The sequence below is a fragment of the Pipistrellus kuhlii genome, unplaced genomic scaffold (assembly GCF_014108245.1).
Source record: "Pipistrellus kuhlii isolate mPipKuh1 unplaced genomic scaffold, mPipKuh1.p scaffold_m20_p_6, whole genome shotgun sequence".
NCBI lineage: Eukaryota > Metazoa > Chordata > Mammalia > Chiroptera > Vespertilionidae > Pipistrellus > Pipistrellus kuhlii.
The window spans coordinates 43,878,093-43,897,963 of NW_023425562.1; the positions used below are offsets into that span (position 1 = coordinate 43,878,093).

The 19,871-nt window shown below is 37.9% G+C and overlaps 1 protein-coding gene across 3 annotated transcripts in view; it reads right to left on the reverse strand.

The window, feature by feature from the left end:
* The window catches only part of PHLPP1 (PH domain and leucine rich repeat protein phosphatase 1), a 227,594-nt gene that overhangs the window by 62,515 nt on the left and 145,208 nt on the right, over positions 1-19,871 (reverse strand). For 2 of the 3 annotated variants that reach the window (XM_036419873.2, XM_036419871.2), the window contains exons 7-10: positions 16,306-16,508; positions 14,556-14,616; positions 11,399-11,494; positions 7,183-7,338 (exon numbers count right to left, since the gene is read on the reverse strand). In XM_036419873.2, the coding sequence (XP_036275766.1) occupies positions 7,183-7,338; positions 11,399-11,494; positions 14,556-14,616; positions 16,306-16,508 (516 nt within the window). The remainder of the gene's footprint in view (positions 1-7,182; positions 7,339-11,398; positions 11,495-14,555; positions 14,617-16,305; positions 16,509-19,871) is intronic. The other variant, XM_036419872.2, reaches the window with a different exon arrangement.

The window sequence follows — 19,871 nt, forward strand, 5'->3', positions numbered from 1 at the left end:
CCCCCACATGCTTTTACACACACACACACACAACTACACTACTTATCTGAGGAAAAGCAGCCTCCCCAAAATAGAATATTTTCCATTAAAAAAACACGTATTCTGTTGAACTTTTTTTTTTTTTTTTTTTTAAGGGAAGTTAGAAAAGGGCTGTAGAGACCATAAATAGTCATGGGAAATTATAGTCATGTGTGCTGCAGAGAGGAAAATAAAGGTCATTCATGCCGCTTCTGAAATGGTTTCGAATTAGGAAGGAAACCAGTGTCAGCACCATATTTCTTTAAAGCACCTTATGATTATCTCTTTATTTTATTTAGTTATTATTTTTAATATCTTTTAAGGTCCCACTTGTATCACCTGACTTAAATGCCCTGTTAATAATTTCTTCAGTGTAGAATTAGGAGAAATTAAAATGCACTGCTCTAAAATAACAAAGACTGAGGTTGGCTAGGAAACTATCTGACAATCTCATTAAAACGATTCTCCAGGAAATATGTAGTTATAGATTCAGGAAAAAAGAGAAATTAATTCATAAAAATGTTTGCACACATTTAGGCCAGGAAAAGAGGAAGAAAGGAGAAAAGATTGACAAGTGAGTGCCCATTTGGAAAGCTGCAAAGGGGACTTGGGAAACTGTTCACACCATCTGAAAGAAAACGAGACAGTGATTTCCAAAAGCATGTTCTCTCCTCTTGCTGAAATCCACCTGTACTGAAAGAACTATATACTCTTTATGGGGAATTCAGGGGGGAGGGAAATAAATCCTACACCCTACCCCTCCAGGAAATAAAACTAAGTTGAAATTACACTGGCTGGTTCCAAAGAATTTCATTTGTGCAGAATAAAGCCTGACTGAGTCACCTTGTTAGTCAATGGGCAGAGAGCAAACAATTGGATTAAAAAGACTTTTTATTATAATGGTTTCAGGAAATTAAATTCAGCACCCACTCTCTTAAATATAAAAAACTTGTCCCACAACCTCACAACGTTTTAGGATACAAATTAAATTGGTTTAATGTGGGTGTTGTATTTCCACCAGAATGAGCAGCTACTTTAATTTTGCAAAAATTACTCAATAAAGATGGTATATAACCCTACCCCCTGCTTTCAGCTAAATTCCTAAAACACTGAGTTTGGCCTCAACCTCAATAAGATGTGAAAACCTCATCAGGCTTCTTCCTTATAGGTTTCTGCATAAAATATTGTTTAATGTGCCAACAGATGTTTCACCCATTCAACCCTCCTTACTATGCAACCTTTCTCTGCTAATTAGAAGAAAAAAAAGCAGTAACATCACTGCTTTCTTTTCATTTGTAAGGTGCTTTGTAGAGACTACAGCTGGTTCCTATTTTCTATTTCATCTGATTCTCCCATAATCCTAGAGATGCCCCCCCTCATATTTCACAGAGGACAGAAACAGAAGCTGAGAAAATTACTTGGCAATGGTTAAATAGTAATTAGTGGCAGAATCAGAAATAAAATACAGATCTCGTCAATCTTAAGAGTTCGCTATTCCATAACAGATCTCTCCAAATTAAAAAAAAAATAGTAATAATAAAACATTTTTCCTGAGGACATTTTCATAAGCCTTTCTCTCCAAAAAAAGCTGGAGGTCAAGCCGGACACCTGCTGGGTAGCAGGAAGACCACAGCACTTTTAACTAAATGCTTAAAATAACTCAATAACTAGCACAGTACTCAAACACTTTCCTTAGCAGAAGTGCAAAAGTTGTAGGGAAAAGACACCATGTATGGCCTCTACCCTAAAGTATTTGGAAAGCTGCCCACAACAGCAGTGAAATTAGTCCACTTCCTGCTTCTTGAGCAATTGCTGTGTTCTTCTTTGGCACATTCTGGCCATCTTTCTGGCTCATCTAATTTTTGTTTTGCTTTGTTTTAAATTGCTTTTTAGTATTTTTCAGCATACCCTTAAAATTGACAGACAAACTGTTCTTGAGATAAAGCACAGGATTTGGAATCACAACAGATTTATCTACCTGTAGGCATACCATGTAGTCTGCATTTAAATATTTTTCCTGGATATCAGTACTGGGACTTGCAGTCTATTAAAAATGCAAAAGGTTAAGACTTTAAGCCCAGCAAACCTCTCCTACTTTTAGACAACCCCCTGAATTTTGGCCCCAAAATGTTCCAGAAGTGTCAAACAAAACAATCTATGTTCCTTGTCATCTTTACAACACAATACTTCTGACTACTTCATATATCTTCATAAAGCTGGTAGCTCATAAAGGGCTTTCAAAATTTTTTATGATGGTGACCAAGAGTACAAAATACATTTTACATGACCATCCAGCACAATACACATGCAAAATACATATGTGTAACTGAAACAAAAATTTCATGAAGCCATATTTAACCTTACTTTTACACTAGTATTTTCTATCCTATTTAATTTTTTAAGTGCTGAAAGAAATTCACTAAATCAACATTATACCTTGCTAATCAGTTTGAAAAAACAAAACAAAAACACAACCCCACAATTATTAATTGCCTAGAAACATCACCTAATAGTGGGGATTGCAAGTGAAGGAAAAGTGCATAGAAGTCCAATGGAATTCACACACTTATTTTTTAAGGTCTGAAAATCTGCCTGGCTTGGGTAACAAAGATCATAATCCTATATATAATTTTTATATAGAGATATAAAAATTGTTAAATAAGAACTTGAAGAGAATTTTAAAAATTAAAAAAAAAGAATTTTAAAAATTAAGTGTAATTAATTACTTCACACCGATGCAATACTTTAATGTACAGACCATATCCTCATTTCATCAATGATCCCACTGATGTCTTCTATCTGGCCCAGGATCCAATCCAGGATCCCACTTGCATTTCATTATCATGCCCTTTTAGTCTCCTCCTCTAATCAACCTTACCTGTCTCAATTGACCTTGACATTTTTTAAAAGTATCAGACAGTCATTTTGTAGAATACCTTTCAATTTAGGTTTTATCTTCATTAGTATATGGTGATGCATTTTGGCAAAAGCACACAGAGTTATATTGTACCCTCCTATCAGAAGATACATGATTCTCAGCTTCAGCCCCCAGATAGTCTTAAGTAGATTAGAGGAAGGCCTCAAAATCTACAGAGTTAAAAATTCTGATGAGTGGCCAGTTGAGGCAGTGGAACTGAGATAAGGGCCAGCAACCTGAATGTTTGATAAGTACTTGAGGGAATTCTAAAGAAACATTTTTTAAAAATTCTGTTTTATTTCTCTATGGCTCTTAGAACTTCACAATATTGTTCTCTTCACTTAAAAAAAAAAAAAAAAGTGTAGGCAACTTAGCTCTTCAAAATGCCAAAAGTATCTGTCTTTGCCAAAAGGCACCAGTTGTTATGGTCAATCGATTGTGCTCTCTCCAATTTTTTGTTCCCTTTTAGGTCCCTTGATATTTACACATATTCTGTCTGAGTCACTAAAACTTATGGTCTGTAATGTGACTAATACTGGAGATATTTATTAATTACCATGTACTTCATTTGTATATACACTCCCCCGATTCCTACCCTCTGAAATTGCCTTATATTATTCTAACCAGGGATAAAAACAGACCCTAATGTCCACCCACAACAGGAATCTATAACATGCCTTTAAAGAGTCCGTTGTTGCTTTATTAATTTGAGTGAACTCATTAGGAGCAGCTCTCTGGCCATCAAATGAATGAGTGTACAGATTCAAGATGGACAAGGAGCCAGGCATGGCAAAATTTCAGGAAGAACAGAAGGATGGCAATACCTCATCCATCCACTCTAGTGACCTATGAGGAATATCAACCCCCACTCTTGCCCATCTATTGATGAAAACTAATTATTTGTAATTCTTCTGGGGATTTCCATGAAGAAAATCCTCAACTCTAAGCAAAAAAGAGGTAAGAGAAGAGCTTTAGGCCAGTAAAATCCAGATTAGAATATTTATCAGTTCACCCATAAAACTAAAGCCCAATCTATCCTAAGATCAAAATATCACAGTCAATTTTTTAACAACATATGGTCCATCCTATTTCCAATCTGTCTATAGTTTTTAAGCTGCCAGTGAAAAGCAAATAAAAATAAACAAAACTAAAAAATGAACATGGAGAGAAAACACATCATCTGAAATTCCTGATTCAATTCACAGGCATTTAAATAAAATTGGTCTCAAGTTTTTGGAAGGAGATAAAAATGTGAGTAAATGTCATCTAATCTAGAATAGAGTCCCCCTTCCTATTTGGTTACCAAACATCTTCCTGCTAACAGGTAAAGCACATTAACATATACCATTCTAAAAGTGTGGTATTCAACAGACAATGCCAAAGAACTAAACCATGATATTAGTTTTAGCAGCCAAATTTGTAGTAAAGAAAAACTCCCAAGAAAGAGTCTTTTGCTGTTCCAACAATGCATGTTTTTCTGACAGTTCTCTTGAGATTTCCAAACATAACTTCTACTTAGAACACAAATGAAGACTGGTATTTCGGTCCTTTCTTCAGTTACATAACCCAACAAAATTGGTAATGCTAATTTAATACCATAAGAAATACATGAAAAAAGGTTGCCCATACATTTTTAAGATTAGTATTATGAAGCAAAAGGAATGGAAAAATTGAAGTAGCTGCATTACTGCCTGAAGCCATTTACCAACCACACAACTATGCATGATACAAGAAAGTGCTGGTCTTTAAACCCGAGCCAAATTAAAACCACTCATATCATTCCTTCTCTTTTACCCTCTCAAACCCATCTTTGTATTATTGTTTATTGTGTAGTTATTTTAAACTCCATGTTAGATTGTAAGCTCCTGGAAGGTAATGCCTATGTTAGTCATTTCAACCCCTACTTCACTCAGCACAGTGATTTAAATGTACTTGGACAGTAAGATGCTGGCTGCTCTGAACTCTGTTAACAAAACAAATCACAGCTGAAACCACCTGCAAGAAACTGGCCACAGAGATTATCCTAAAAAATCCTCTTCAATATTTTCACTTCATGGTTTCTGAGTGGACCTGCTCCTATAACGGTCAGTACTAGTTTATTCCTTCCCTCAAATTCATCAAACCAAATATACAGTATCTCTACATTTTCCACAATGCAAATTATGGCTCTCTTTCTCTTGCTCTCCCATATATAGTTACTTAGGTTTTTAAAAGGGGATAAGTAGAAGAAGTATTAACCCTTTAAGAAGCCATGAACAGCTTGGTGAGAATCATAAAATGTTGTTCAAAAAAAGAGCTTATCAGTTTACCCCACCCACTTTATAACCTTATCTGCCTATTAAGAGAAGCAACCTCTTTAACTTTTCTGAGTCCTAGCTGATAAAATCAGTTGCCACACTGAGATGGAGATGAGGCTATTATATTGATTGGAAAATAAATGCACCACAATGTCTTCTTGAAAAAGTTCCTATTTCAGCACTTCAGCACCCCCCCCCCCACTTTTTTTCTTTGCGGGGGTGGAAGGAATGGGGAATGGGGGGGGGGGGGAATGGGACATCATTTGCTTTCTTCTCATAAAATAAAAACAGGAGGATGCTTGCTTACTCTAATTCCAGATCCCTTACTCCAGAACCTTCGGCACTAGAGAGGCACTTAGCACAGCCAGCCCTCTTCCCAAGACCAACAGGGGCCAGCTAGTTCCCCCACATCAGCACCTATTTCCAAAACACAGCTGGCTCTGGATAGGCCTGACTATCCAGGCTACTGGGATGTCTGCCTAAACACCTTTAGCTTACACTGCAGCTCAGCTCTTCTGCTCCCCAATTCAGGCTCTGGATTTTCCATGTTGCATTATTAGAACTATTCCAGTTCACACAACCCTTCCTTTGCCAACTTATAGATTCCATCTGGAAACTATGAAATAGGCAATGTGGGAAAACTGAGACTCAGCGTAACCTGCACAGGGTCACAAAGTCAGTTGATATAATGATCCTAAGACCTTGGGAGTCAAAATTACCTGTGGAACGATGTAAATTAGTGTTACTCCACTCAATGCCTTGTTTAAACACATCAAACATGAAAACGGTCTCCTTGACTACACTAAGAGCCCTCAAGGTCATGTTTTCAGACCCACCCTGGCACTCAGGACTGCTTACTGACTGCTTCTATAGAATAAAAAAATACATAGCATTGTCCTTTTCCAATCAAATCCTCATAAATAAATAAGGGATGGTTAATATTTATTGGAGAGTTCCAGTGCTGTTTATCTACTCTATTAGCTATGAACTTAACAGACTTAGCCACATTCAGAAATGAAAATACACCTGTTTCTTGCGGGGATTACACTGAATCTGTAGAAACAAGTAGGTAATGGATTCAAGTTTTAGATGTCTTTGAGTGAGAAAATCTCATTTCTGAATCTGGCCGTTTTCATGTTTGATGTGCTTAAACAAGGCATTGAGTGGAGCACCCCAAGTTTGCCTAAGTTAAAGTTAAGAAAAATACAATGTGACAACATAACTTAGATTTCTGCATAAAATCCTACAGTATTCATAACAATAAAAAGCTCATGTCTAGAGCTACCTATAACTACCTGCACATTGTACTTTGATATAAATGCAAAAGCAAGAACAAATGATCTTGAAATATTCTCGTTTTGTCAGAGGAATGATATACCACTGGTCAATTCCATATAAAAATCCTATTTTCTCACAATTCCATTATTTCTTTATAATTATTCCTGTAGAAACCATTATAACTTATTAAGTGCAGAGAATAAATGCTTTTAAATGTGAGAAAAGAGCCGAAACCGGTTTGGCTCAGTGGATAGAGTGTCGGCCTGTGGACTGAAAGGTCCCAGGTTCGATTCCGGTCAAGGGCATGTAGCTTGGTTTCGGGCACATCTCCAGTAGGGGGTGTGCAAGAGGCAGCTGATCGATGTTTCTCTCTCATCGATGTTTCTAACTCTCTATCTCTCTCTCTTCCTCTCTGTAAAAAATTAATAAAAAATATATATATTTTTTAAAAAGTTAGAAATGGGAAGAAAAGGGGAAAGAGGACCAGAAATGTTTTCCATCCTAACCAGGCGGTGATGGCATATAGAATGTATGTAAAAACTCATTCAGCAGTATGTTTAGGAGTTGTACCTTCCCCCATCCCCCAAAATGGTCTCAGATCATGAGACAAGATGCTAAGGAGTGGGCATTTTACAACTCAGATGAATAACTGAGACAATCACGCCATGTTACCTGTCGGCCTTCATCAGCAGGTTGGGTGGCAGCTCCAGGAGCTGGTTGTGCTGCACATCTAAGACTTCCACTGAGGTTCTTTCCAGCCGTTCAGGTAGACTCGTCAGCTGGTTGTGTCCCGCCAGCAGCTTCCGGAGACTGCCGTTACAGAATAAGCTGTGCAACAAGGGACACAGACAGAAGGAAACTTATTTAGAATTAATGTGGATAAATATAAAAAAATGAACAGGAGTGGGAGAATACTTAAAATGATCTCTTCAAAAAACAAATTCACCCAGACCAGCTGCAAATTCACTTTAACAGAAGCTCAAACTTGGAGCTGTTAATATTTCTTTATTTTCCATACTTTAAAAAAAGGTGGCAAAAACTAGGAAAAGGAATTTTAACAAAGAAGCTCAACATAGTGAAAGAGAAGGACACATTTCATAGAAGCTTCGGAAGAGTGCAGTCTAATCTTCTTAGGTTCACAAGGCAAGCTTTAAAAGGTGTAGGATTCTCAAGGTAGGGCATGTGCCTTATACACCATGGAACTCGTACTGTTTTATCCACAACAGATACTAAATAAATGCAGTCAAACAATTTGCCTATAGGATCAACATTCAATAAAGGGTCTGTCTATCCAATTATTTTTTTTATAAATGCCAACTGAGAAAATGTTAATTATTTCTCCCGTTCCTCACTTCTCTAAGTCTGTATATTTTTGTGTTCTCTTTGGTTTAACCCTAGACCAAAATAGACACTCCCTCCTAAAGAGAACAGAATGCCCTCAATCCACTATTTTCTCCTGTGCCCTAATGAGCTCTTTGGAAGCTTGGCTGTGTGTTTTTTCTGTGGATTATAAAAATTGCAATAAACAATGAATACTTAATCTAAAAAGTCCACTCTATGCCAAATATCAACAGTTGTAGATAATAAAACAAACCAAGGATTTCAATACAGAAATAGATGGCCTATGGAAAAGTAAGACTACGATATGCATCAGGATCACTTCACAGTGAGAATTCATTTATACTGCTGTCAAAGAATGAGGCTTCCTAACCCACAGACCATTTCCCACCATTGTGACCTAATTCACTGACATCTGCTGTTAAAACCACTCTATGTTACAGCCATAACTTTATTCACTTTAAATATAAAATCCAGATTCTTCGCTCACAAAGATACCAGAACCTGTTCCAATTCTGTGACAACACAGGTCAACATTAATGGCATCTAACATGACTCACTTGGCAGGTTTAGATATCAATGTGACAAGACAGATTATCTCGGACTTTCAGTCAGTCATAGTTAACACAGGGTCTCTGCCTCCGTCACTCAACCCAATAATTCAGGATCTGCTTCACCAATTTTACTGCCTTGCAGTGGAATTTAGAATTGGGTTGTTTATTATTTACACACACACACACACACACACACACACACACACTTTACTTTTAATAGATGGATAACTGAAAGACAGGTGACAAAATCTTTATTCTGATTTTTCCAAATAAAAAAGTAGATTTGATAACTAAGGATGAGTATTAAATGCAAATTACTGGATTTAATTAAATTCTTTTGGATACTAAACACTAAAATGCCTTTTTCTTTTTAGTACATTTCCACTTCTAAATACTAATTTCTGTTCTGTCAAACTTTTCATACACTACTAAGATAAACAGAGCTTGAATAATAAGTCAACTTCTAATGAATCACTATCTTGTCTGAAATGTTAGATCAATGATGGGCTAATACAAAGTTTGCAACTAAACATCACCATAAATGAGAAAACAATACATACTGTGTTTGTCCCATGGGTTAAAAACAGAAACACACGAAAACAAACACTGCTTAAATTCCCTGACAATAGAGCATTTGGGATTTGCTTTGAATAAGCATTTGTTTCATTCCTCCAAAAGGCTTGTACTAACGTAGAACAAATCAAAGATGAACTCTGGGGGATAATTTGATAAAATATGTGTTATCTTGGATTTATTTAACTGTTGATTTATGTATGTAATATCTTTGTTGAAGCCAACAATAAAACAAAGGCCTTAGATTCCAAGATGCTATATATGTCCTGGATTGGGGTAGTTGGAGTGGGAAACAAAACAGAAGAAATAGAAAGAAGATTAGAAAATATTTTTTAACAAATTATTTTCCCCTCTATTTAGTAGTGGCCTGTTTTCATCTTTGCTCTTTGTCTTCTAAAAGCACCCCTGTCTTGCACGCGCGCGCGCGCGCGCGCGCGCGCGCACACACACACACACACACACACACACACACACACAATGCTGTCTATCCACAGGGCACATCACTAAACCTTCTGCTAATAATGGTGTTGAGCTGCACTGATTCACCTAAGTGCTCAGACAACATAAAACTCTAGGGCAGAAAGCAATTTCAAATGGACTGACTTTATGGGTATTATGTATGGCTGAAAAAGTAAAATGAACTGAGCTTTCCAGGGATTGAGAATGTAAACCATGATTTTCTCTAAGGGAACTATATTTTAACACAGTGTTATCCAACAGAAATATAATGCAAGTCACATACGTAATTTAAAATTAAACGTGAAAATATTTAGGTAAATTAATTCTTAGAGTAATTTTTATTTGACTCAACATATCCAAAATATTATTTTGACATGCAACTAATATACATTATTGAGATATTTTGCACCCCGTGTATATTTTCTAATTCAGCACCTCTCAATTAGAAATAGTCACATTTCAATTGCTCACCCGACCCAGATGAATGTAACTTTACTCATAAGCCTTTCAACTCACACACAGTTTTAAATTCCCTTACTCTATAGTATTACCATTCTGTGCTTAGTTTTATTCTAAAGGCAGCTGCATTGGTTTCCACAGTGAGAACTCATGACTAGGAAGCCAATTTAACTCAAGCAAGTAAAAGCTTTATTCTTTCTGAGAAAATTGGGTATTTAACAATAAATACTCTAATTTGACCTTACAACATAGGCTTATGGGTAAACAGCTTAACTCTTAATGCCTTTACTAGGCTTACCAAGCATGTATATATCACCATCTTTGTTCTTTACAAGAGACTATAGGAACACCAATCACATACCTCTAAAGATCATGCACCTAAAATAAACAACTCCAAAACAGTGACATATTTCTACAGTATTTTCATGGGTATGTTTTGACTATACATAGTTAGAAACAATTGACTTCCTTTGTTCAGTAATTGACTGAGAATGGTGCAAATAGCTAGATCTGAGTTGTAACAGCCACTGGTCCCAAATGGCTATTTAAATTGAAGTTAATTAAAATGAAATAAAATTTAAAATTCAGTTCTTCAGTCACAGTAGTCACATTTCAAGTGCTCAACAGTCACATTTGGTTAGTGGATAGTACACTGGATAGCACAGATTAGACCACTTCAACCATCACAGGAAGTCCAAAGGCCAGCACAAGGACAGACTGTCTTCCAGTTATTGATGGCATGGCTAGTCACTAACAGCCCCAAAACACTTTGTACCACAACTAGTTAACCTGAAGATGTCCATGTCTATGGAGACATCATCACATGGCTGTTTTAGAAATCTTGGCATTGAAGTGAAAATTACGAAATAAAAAAGTATCTAGTTTGCTCTTTTTAGGTTTAATCTAATCATTTTTTTTCTCCCCCTAAGCTATGTTCAAGGAAAACCAAATATGTGGATATGGTAGCAATATCAAGTTAATGGACCAAAGGGAAGGATTCTGAAAGAGTGAAGATGAAAGAGTCACTAATCGTATTGTTTGCCGCGTCTCTGAAAATTTCGGCTTATTTAAAAATCTCCACCAGGAACCACCCACTGCATGACTGTGAAAAGTGTGATGGAGAGGCAAAGCCTCACTTCACTCTTCTGGAGGGAAGTTTATCATTTGAAGACACCACATGCGGTAAAGATACTAACTATTAGGTTTAAAATATAAGGTATAAAAAGCTCTTTTAGAGAAAGGTGCAGGAGAATATAGGGAAAATAAATGGTGATGGGAGAAGACTTCACTTTGGGTGGTGAACACACAATACAGTGGTATTGTGCACCTGAAACCTGTATAATTTTTGTTAACCAGGTCACCCCAATAAACTTTATAAAAAGGAAAAAATAAACACACATAAAAAAACACACACACATACAAAAAACCCAACTAAACACTGAATCAGCAATTTTTACAACTGCTTATCTGATTTGAGATTCTCTAATTCAATCTGTCATACTTACCGTGCAGGAAGTTCACATATTTGATTATGGCCAATATCTAAAACTTCTAGCTTTCGGCTTTCACATACCCACTCAGGCACATTTTCCAAACGGTTCCTAAATATAAGAATATACAATAGTTTTCTTTGATTGGAATGTGACCTAAAATATAGTTTGAAACTCAAAATAATAACATAGACTAAATAAAACTTCAAATGAAATACCAAAGTACAGCAAGTATAAATCTAAAGGATATGAGTATTCATCTTAATCTAAAAGCAAAATTGTGATAAGGAATAAAAAAGTAAAATAATAATAATAATAACAATAATAATTGGAAAGGACATTGTTACATCATTTCTAAAGTCTTTTTTTTTCTCTCCCAGAATTGCTTTTTTCTTTTCTTTTTTTAAAATATATTTTATTGATATTTTAACAGTTACAAACATCGCTGAAACCGGTTTGACTCAGTGGATGGAGCGTCAGTCTATGTTTCTCTCTCTCCCTCTCCCTTCCTCTTTGTAAAAAATCAATAAAATATATATTAAAAAAAAAAGAAAGTTAGAAACATCGATGAGAGAGAAACATTGATCAGTTGTCTCCTGCACACCTCCTACTGGGGATGTGGCCACAACCAAGGTACATGCCCTTGACCAGAATTAAACAGGGACCCTTCAGTCCACAGGCCGACATTCTATATCCACTGAGCCAAACAGGTTTTGGCCCAGAATTGCTTTTCTAAAAAGTCTATAAGGCCACTCAAGTTTAGGAAGAGGGGGGTCTTAGATTGGAAACGAACAAACAAACATACACTTCTAGTTAAGTTGAATAGTCAAATGGCATAAAAGTTTTACTTTCCAATTTACATTTCACCCTTAACATTGAAATAGTTCTCAACTCCATTAGGCATCAAAAAGCACAACCAAAGAGAAATGGAAAGATGGCAGCAGTGCACGTGCACTGGCCCTTAACACTCAGAATTACCTGAAAACGTTTACTTAGGCATTAGGTGGTAATTATAATTACCAGAAACAAGTGAACTAAACTAATAATGACTTAAATTATTAAATGAATTGACCTGTTCTTACACAAATTTATTATATTTGAATGTTTCCCTAATTATAGGTGGTTAGTTAACCTTTCAGTTTAAAAACAAAACAAAACATGCAAAATGACCAGACACAAGGAATCTAAAATGATATGGATGTTAAGATTATTATTATTTAAAACAGGCGCACAATTCTGTAAAAGTAAAATGCCTGGGATAAGGATTACATTAGAGCAAAAGTGAAAATAGCTGTGATATTGAGGTGGTGGCATGTGAGGCTTAAAAATCATGTTCTTTATTTTTGCTATTATACCAACTTTTCAATTACAATACAAAAACCATGTGTTATTTTCTGCTTAGTGTCTATGTGGGCACATCGGGTCCTGGCTTTGGAGCCCTAAAGACTGATACACTTAATAATTTTATTTTGTAGTAACTAACCACGTCTTAGTGAGATAGGAGAATGGAAGTGCCTCTCAGTATAAGAAACCTCATCATAGCAATAAAACTCCTGCAAGTTTGAACTCTGAACTTGAGGAGCTCTAAGGACCTAATAAACACCATTTTGGATGATGGCTCAGTTCCTTCAGAGAGCATAAATACTCACACAAAGGGATGAAACTGAAATACTCAGGGCTATCTGAGGGGAATCAAAGATTTTCTCACACAAAGTCCTGTGGTTTGGAAGATGAATGAGGGAGAGCAGGTTACAATGAAGATTCTGGACATGAGAGTTACAAAGAAGGGGAATAGCATTTAAGTGGGAGAATTCAGGAATAAGCATGATGAGTTTCCAATTCTGTCTCACTTAGGGCTTCAATGAGAACCAGTTGCCATTTACATACTACTATAAATAAAGGGAAAATAGATTCACTCCATGGTCGATGCTCTAAAATAAATCTTTTCTTGCAAACTCTACTCCATTGTTGTTCTTATTTAAAAGATGAAGATAACAACCAAAACTAATGGGAAAAATAAATAACTTAACCAGGTAATATTGAATTTCAAGTACTTTAAAACTATTGACATGAAGCACTACTACTCATAAAGGATTTTACCAGTTTCTAAGAAAATTGTAATAGTAATAATTCTCACAATATCTAAATTCGAACACATTCTTATGGAACTATGATTGAGCATATCATTAACTATCTGATTTACACACTGAGTTAACAGTGCACTTTGAGAGGACCACATCCTCCCAAAAACTGTGGCTGTTCAGAAAAGATAGGGCATTTTGTTTAGAATTATGTTAAAAGCTGTTTTTCAATTTTAGTGTGTTAAGATTATTAAAGTTTAATTTCTGTAAATACATATTTTATGTCTTCAGGAAAAAGTTCTGTATAATATTTTTGGAGACTGGAGTAGTGGGTTTGTATAAAAGGTGAAATGGTCCGCTTATTCACAATAAACTAAGAAAAATTAATAGGAGGCTTAGAAATACTACGCTGGAAGTTTAATGGCTACTTTCTAAGAGTTCTTAGCAAGGAGATATATGTACAAAATAACAAAGAGGAAGGGGAATAAAATCAAATAAATATAACACAATATTTTTTAAATAAAATCAACATCATTTTGGAGAAAGACGTGAAGATAAGGTTAATATAATTAAAGAACTATTGGAACTTCCAACCACATGACCAGAACTCACTAATCTTCCAAACCCAAGCCTTGGTGTTCAAATTGCCATCCCCACCAACATAACACCTTGATTTTTCTAGCTTGAACCACAGTACACAAATGTAGTATTTTAATAGACAGATATTTATATACATTTTCAGAGGGTAAGTAAAAACTTTTTAATTTAATTTGTATTATTTACTTTAAAAACAAAAAGTTTGTATGCATATGCTCAGAATTCTCTAAGTCAGTGGTCGGCAAACTCATTAGTCAACAGAACCAAATATCAACTGTACAACGATTGAAATTTCTCTTGAGAGCCAAATTTTTTAAATTTAAACTTCTAACACCACTTTTTCAAAAAGACTCGCCCAAGCTGTAGTATTTTGTGGAAGAGCCACATTTAAGGGGCCAAAGAGCCGCATATGGCTCACAAGCTGCAGTTTGCCGACCACGGCTCTAGGTGATTTTCAAGCCAATTGTAGAACATTCTAGGACCTGGCTTCTTACCTTGAAACGTCCATGTAGGACAGATAATTCGGAACTGGGTAAACATCAAGCTGAACAAGTTCTAGGAGGCGGAAAGAAACACAAAAGCGTTATCATTCAAGTGATACAGAGCCTCTTTGTGTGCAGAATATCATTACTGTGCTTTTTTCTCCATTGTTTGTTTAGGCTAGGAAGTACAATATGTCCATCTGTTCTACTTTGAAACTCCAGGAAAGGACAGAGAACTTCTAATTTAATCACAAGATCTTACTCAAGGTTTAAAATGAATCACTTGTTCTACTTTCCTACCTCAATCCCACCCACTTACTGTGGTTTTCCTATTGTTAGGCATGCCAAATTTTATCTGGAAGATGAACTGTATGAATACAGTATTATTGTTTTTAAACATTCAGTGTCCCTTCCATAAAGCCAAACGCATCCTGGCTTTTGCTTTTTTCACTCTACTGAAACAGCACTCCTGAGGACCACAAATGACATACTCTGCTCAGATTGAGAACCAGTCCTCAAAATTGTATGGAACGTGACACCACTGTCCATCTAAGGCTTTGTTTTTGGGACACAGTAGGTTCTATTCACAGGGTCAGTTCTCACCTGGTTGTCCATTCTGGCAACAGCTACCTGACAGGATTTGTAAGTCTACTTTCACCATCTTCTCTTTTCCAGTTACTTTACTTCCATGGTTTCGGTACCACCTTTAAGTCTCAAATCAACATTGGAGTCCTAACTGACAATTCCTATCAGCTCAGCGAAGACCACTACAATAACCTTAGCAGGAATAAGTGGCTCCACTCCTCTCCCACAAATGCATTCGGCACACTACTTTCACATTAACGGTCCTATAGTGTCACTTCCATCACATGCTTTTTCAAAGCTTCACCAGGACTCCAAGCCATGAATCCCATAATTATTTCTAACCACCCCAAAAAGCTCAGAACCCCCTGTCTTCTGCCATCTGCAAAGGACACCACATTCAGATTCTTTCTTCTTTGACATCTACTTTGTGCCTATGGCTACCCAAATCCTGTAACTCTTCAGTGGCCTGGAGCTGTTTAAGATTTGGCTTATTTCTCCAATGCAATAACAGTAAATATATTTTTAAAAACTCCTTATCCTTTAAAATTCATATGTTACACTATGCATAAAACAAGTGCTTGATAAACATTCTGTTAACTTGTAGTAAGTACTTGTTTTCATTCATGCTGGTAGGAACTAAAGTCTTCACGTTAGCAAATATATGCCCTGATGACCATTTCTTGATAAGAATGGCCATGATTTCCAAATTATAAGAAAGAGAGCTTGTTAAATAAGTAAGACTCTTGCTTTGTGGTGTGCTTATAGGTATGTAATTTAGGTTTTCTCTTAAGTTGACTTTGTCAGTGGAGCACAAAATCTGAGACCCTGAATAGAATCTACAATGAATTCCTTTGCTTTCACTCTCCAGGATTAAATCAAGGTTCCAGATTTACTGTCATTAACAAGGTAGCTCAAGAAATAGTCACCCTCTCCTCTTCCTTTTAAGCAGAGGTGCCCAATCAAAAGTGGGAACAAATTATCTAAATATCACAATATGACAAAAACAAATTAGGAACAATAAAATTTTGATTCCTTTAAGTACCAAACCAGAGTTCTTTAGTGATTTTTTTTTTTTTATCTTAGCAAAATTTGACACTTATTTTACTAAAGAAATATCAAAGCAAGGCCGAGATGATGGAACCAGTTGGGAAACTTTGATGTGGTCTATGTTACATACCATTAGAAGAGGCGTACAGTGCTTTGAGGAAATAGCCACAGATGTTTAACGTCACCAGCTGATTCCTTTCACAGTGTAAAACTTCAATGTTGTTGAAAATCATGGCATCTAGGTCACCAAGCTTATTGTCTCGCAGATCAAGCTGAGTGATTTGCTGGAGAAAGTCCACTTCATCTGCTATTAACTTCCTAATTATGTTCAGTCTTGAAAGGAAAAGGACACAGATAGAGACTATAATTAACAGCAACATTATAAATAAATAGATACACCCTAGTACAGCGAGATAAGGAGAAGGGACTCAGGTCTAACTATATTCTAGTCCTCCAGGATTTCTTTAATTTTAGCATCCAGCCTTCCTTAACAGGCCAGATTCTCTGGTTATTTTTAGCTGCAACTCCATGAGGTCTTAACCTTGGCAATATATTCTGAAACCCAATTTAGACCCTTACGGCTGGAGGAAAAGCATGATTTTACCTTAATTCATTTCAAGAGGAAAGAAATCCATTTATTTCCAATGGATTTGGTTGAAAGAATACAAGAAACAAAACCCAGAACAGCCCAATAAGCACATTACAGCTGCACTGACTATAGTGAGCTGGTAGATGAGCAGCCATATAGGAAAGAATTAAAGGGTGAACTTGGAAAGAAAAATAATGAATGAGAGCCACAGATGCATCAGAGACTGGAATGTAAATATCTGGATTTTGTACAGGCTCAGAACCAAAAACAGATTACCAAAACTGTATCTTTAAAATATTGCTTGAAAGAGCAGACAACAGAAAATACTAAAATTGGCATCTAGGATTCATTGAGAAATTATAAAGTGAAGGACAACAGTGGAGAGCAACAAGTCTAGAATGGAGCAGGGCACAGGGAAAAGCTGGCAGAATCTCAGCCATGAGAACCAGATAGCTAATGGGCTGAAGTAGCTGGGGATGAGCTGCCAAGAAGGTAAGTACACAGGAATGGGGACTAGAAACTGATATAACAAAGACACATTTAGCTTCAAAGGGAAGAAAAACAGATGAAAATCCCAATTCCCAGTTTGCAAGGCTATTCCCAACTTCTTTACAAACAAGAACCCTCTACTTGTCTTTGTAATGAGAACAAAATACTGAGACTGTGCACGTGGGTTAGAAGAGCATTAATATTAAGGCTGGAGCTTAGAACAAAGCCCAGCTCTCTCTGATAGAATTTCTGACCTTTCAAATGTAAATGAAATGATGACTGAATTATTAATAGCAGTAGCATAAAGCCACTGACACACAGGATGAGTGACAGCACAGAATGAGGATTCGCCAACCCGCAAGTACAGCATATGGTCTCTTCAAATGTCCCTAAGAGTATGCTTTTTTGGCTCCTTCTCTTTCATTCCAGGTTGTAAGATTAAAAAACTGGCCTCACCCCATCTTTTGACTATTTCCAAATGCTGGCTAGATTCCAGAATATGCATGTAGAATAAAAAGAAAAAAACAAATCTCATTTTGGATATAAAAGACTGCAAGAACTGAAATGCATATCCCATGATCTCCCTATACTACACCTTATATTACTTTACTTTTGTAATATGGCATTATCATGTTCATTTGAAATAGTTACTCCCACAATTTCACTGTAGTATTCCTATCTAATAAAAGAGCAATATTGAAATTAACCATCACTCTGCTATACCCAAAAGTCACACCCACCAGTCAATCAGGAGCAAGTATGCAAATTAACCCAACCAAGATGGCTGCAGCCACGGAGCAAGCAGGAGGCTTGAGTTTCCCCGGCAATGGAGGAAGTCAAGCTTTCTGCACACCCTGACTAGTCCAGGCCTTTACTCAAGGCTTCAAAGTTTCAATTATAGAAGATAAATAAATCCCAACAAAAATGGCTGTGGCCACAGAGCAAGCAGGAAGCTTGGTTCCACTCAAGGCTACAAAGTTTCAGTTATAGAAGATAAACAAATCCCAGGTACCAGGGCCTCCATTTTGGTCACTGGGGTGCATGGCCAGCCTGCAAACCACCACAGGCCCCTCGCCCAGGCTGCCCCACACTCCAAAGAAACTCCCACCTTGATCCGAGACAGTCTTCAGGGCAAACCAGCCAGCCCCCACCCGTGCACCAGGCCTCTATCCTATCTAATAAAAGAGTAATATGCAAACTGACCATCACTCCAACACACAAGATGGCTGCCCCATGTGGACATAAGATGGCTGCCACAAGATGGCCAGCAGAGAAGGAAGTTTGGAAGGACCAGATCTGTAAGGGAGGGCAGTTGTGGGTGATCAGGCCAGCAGGGGAGGACAGTTGGGAGGGTCCAGGCCTGCAGAAAGGGCAGTTGGGGGTGATCAAGCCTGCAGGGTAGGGTAATTAGGGGTGACCAGGCTGGCAGAGGAGGGAAGTTAGGGGAGACCGGGCCAACAGGGAAGGGCAGTTGTGGGGAACCCAGGCCTGCAAGGGAGAGCAGTTGGGAGGGACCAGGCCTGCAGGGGAGGGCAGTTATGGGTGACCAGGTATGCAGGAGAGGGGAGTTGGGGAGGGGGGCAGGCCTGCAGGGGAGGGTACTTGGGGGTAATCAGGCCTGCAGGGGAGGGCAGTTAGGGGTGGCCAGGCCTGCAGGGGAGGGAAGTTGGGAAGGACCAGGCCAGCAGGGGAGGATAGTTGGGGGGTGAGCAGGCCTGCAGGGGAGAGCAGTTGTGGGGGCGGGGGCAGGCCTGCAGGAGAGGGCAGTTAGGAGTGACAAGGACTGCAGGGGAGGGCAGTTGACGAGGGGGGCAGGCCTGCAGGGGAGGGCAGTTAGGGGTGGCTAGGCCTTCAGCGGAGAGCAGTTGGGGAGGGGGCAGGCCTGCAGGAGAGGGCAGTTAGGGGTGACGAGGACTACAGGGGAGGGCAGTTAGGGATGGCTAGGCTGGCAAGGGAAGAAAGTTAGGGGTGACCAGGCCAATAGGGGTGGGCAATTGGGGGTGGGGGGACCAGGCCTGCAGGGGAGGGCAGTTGTGCGCGACCAGGTCAGCAGAATAGGGCAGTAAGGGAGTGATCAGTCTGGCAGGTAGAAACAGTTAGGGGCAATCAGGCAGGCAGGAAGGAGAGCGGTTGGGATATCTCTTGAGAGGTCCCAGATTGGAGAGGGTGCAGGCTGGGCTGAGGGACTGGCCCCCTCATGCATGAATTTTGTGCACCAGGCCTCTAGTTTACAGTAAACTTCTAAAGAGTCAAAATATAATCCTGACCCATTTGGCTCAGTGGATAGAGCATCGGCTTGCGGACTAAAAGGTCCCAGGTTTGATTCTAGTCAAGGGTATGTACCTTGGTTGCGGGCACAACCCCAGTAAGAGACAGCTGATCGATGTTTCTCTCTCATCGATATTTCTAATTCTCTATCCCACTCCCTTCTTCTCTGTAAAAAAAATCAATAAAATACATTTTTGAAAATATGGTTAAAATTACCTTCCAACAATCCCCTCAATTAACACAGTCATTTTATCTATTTCATAAATTCTCATTAAACATTACTTTGCAAACAGTGAAAGACTATGGTAATAATGATGACGATGACTTATGGTTTTATGTTCATAAATAAA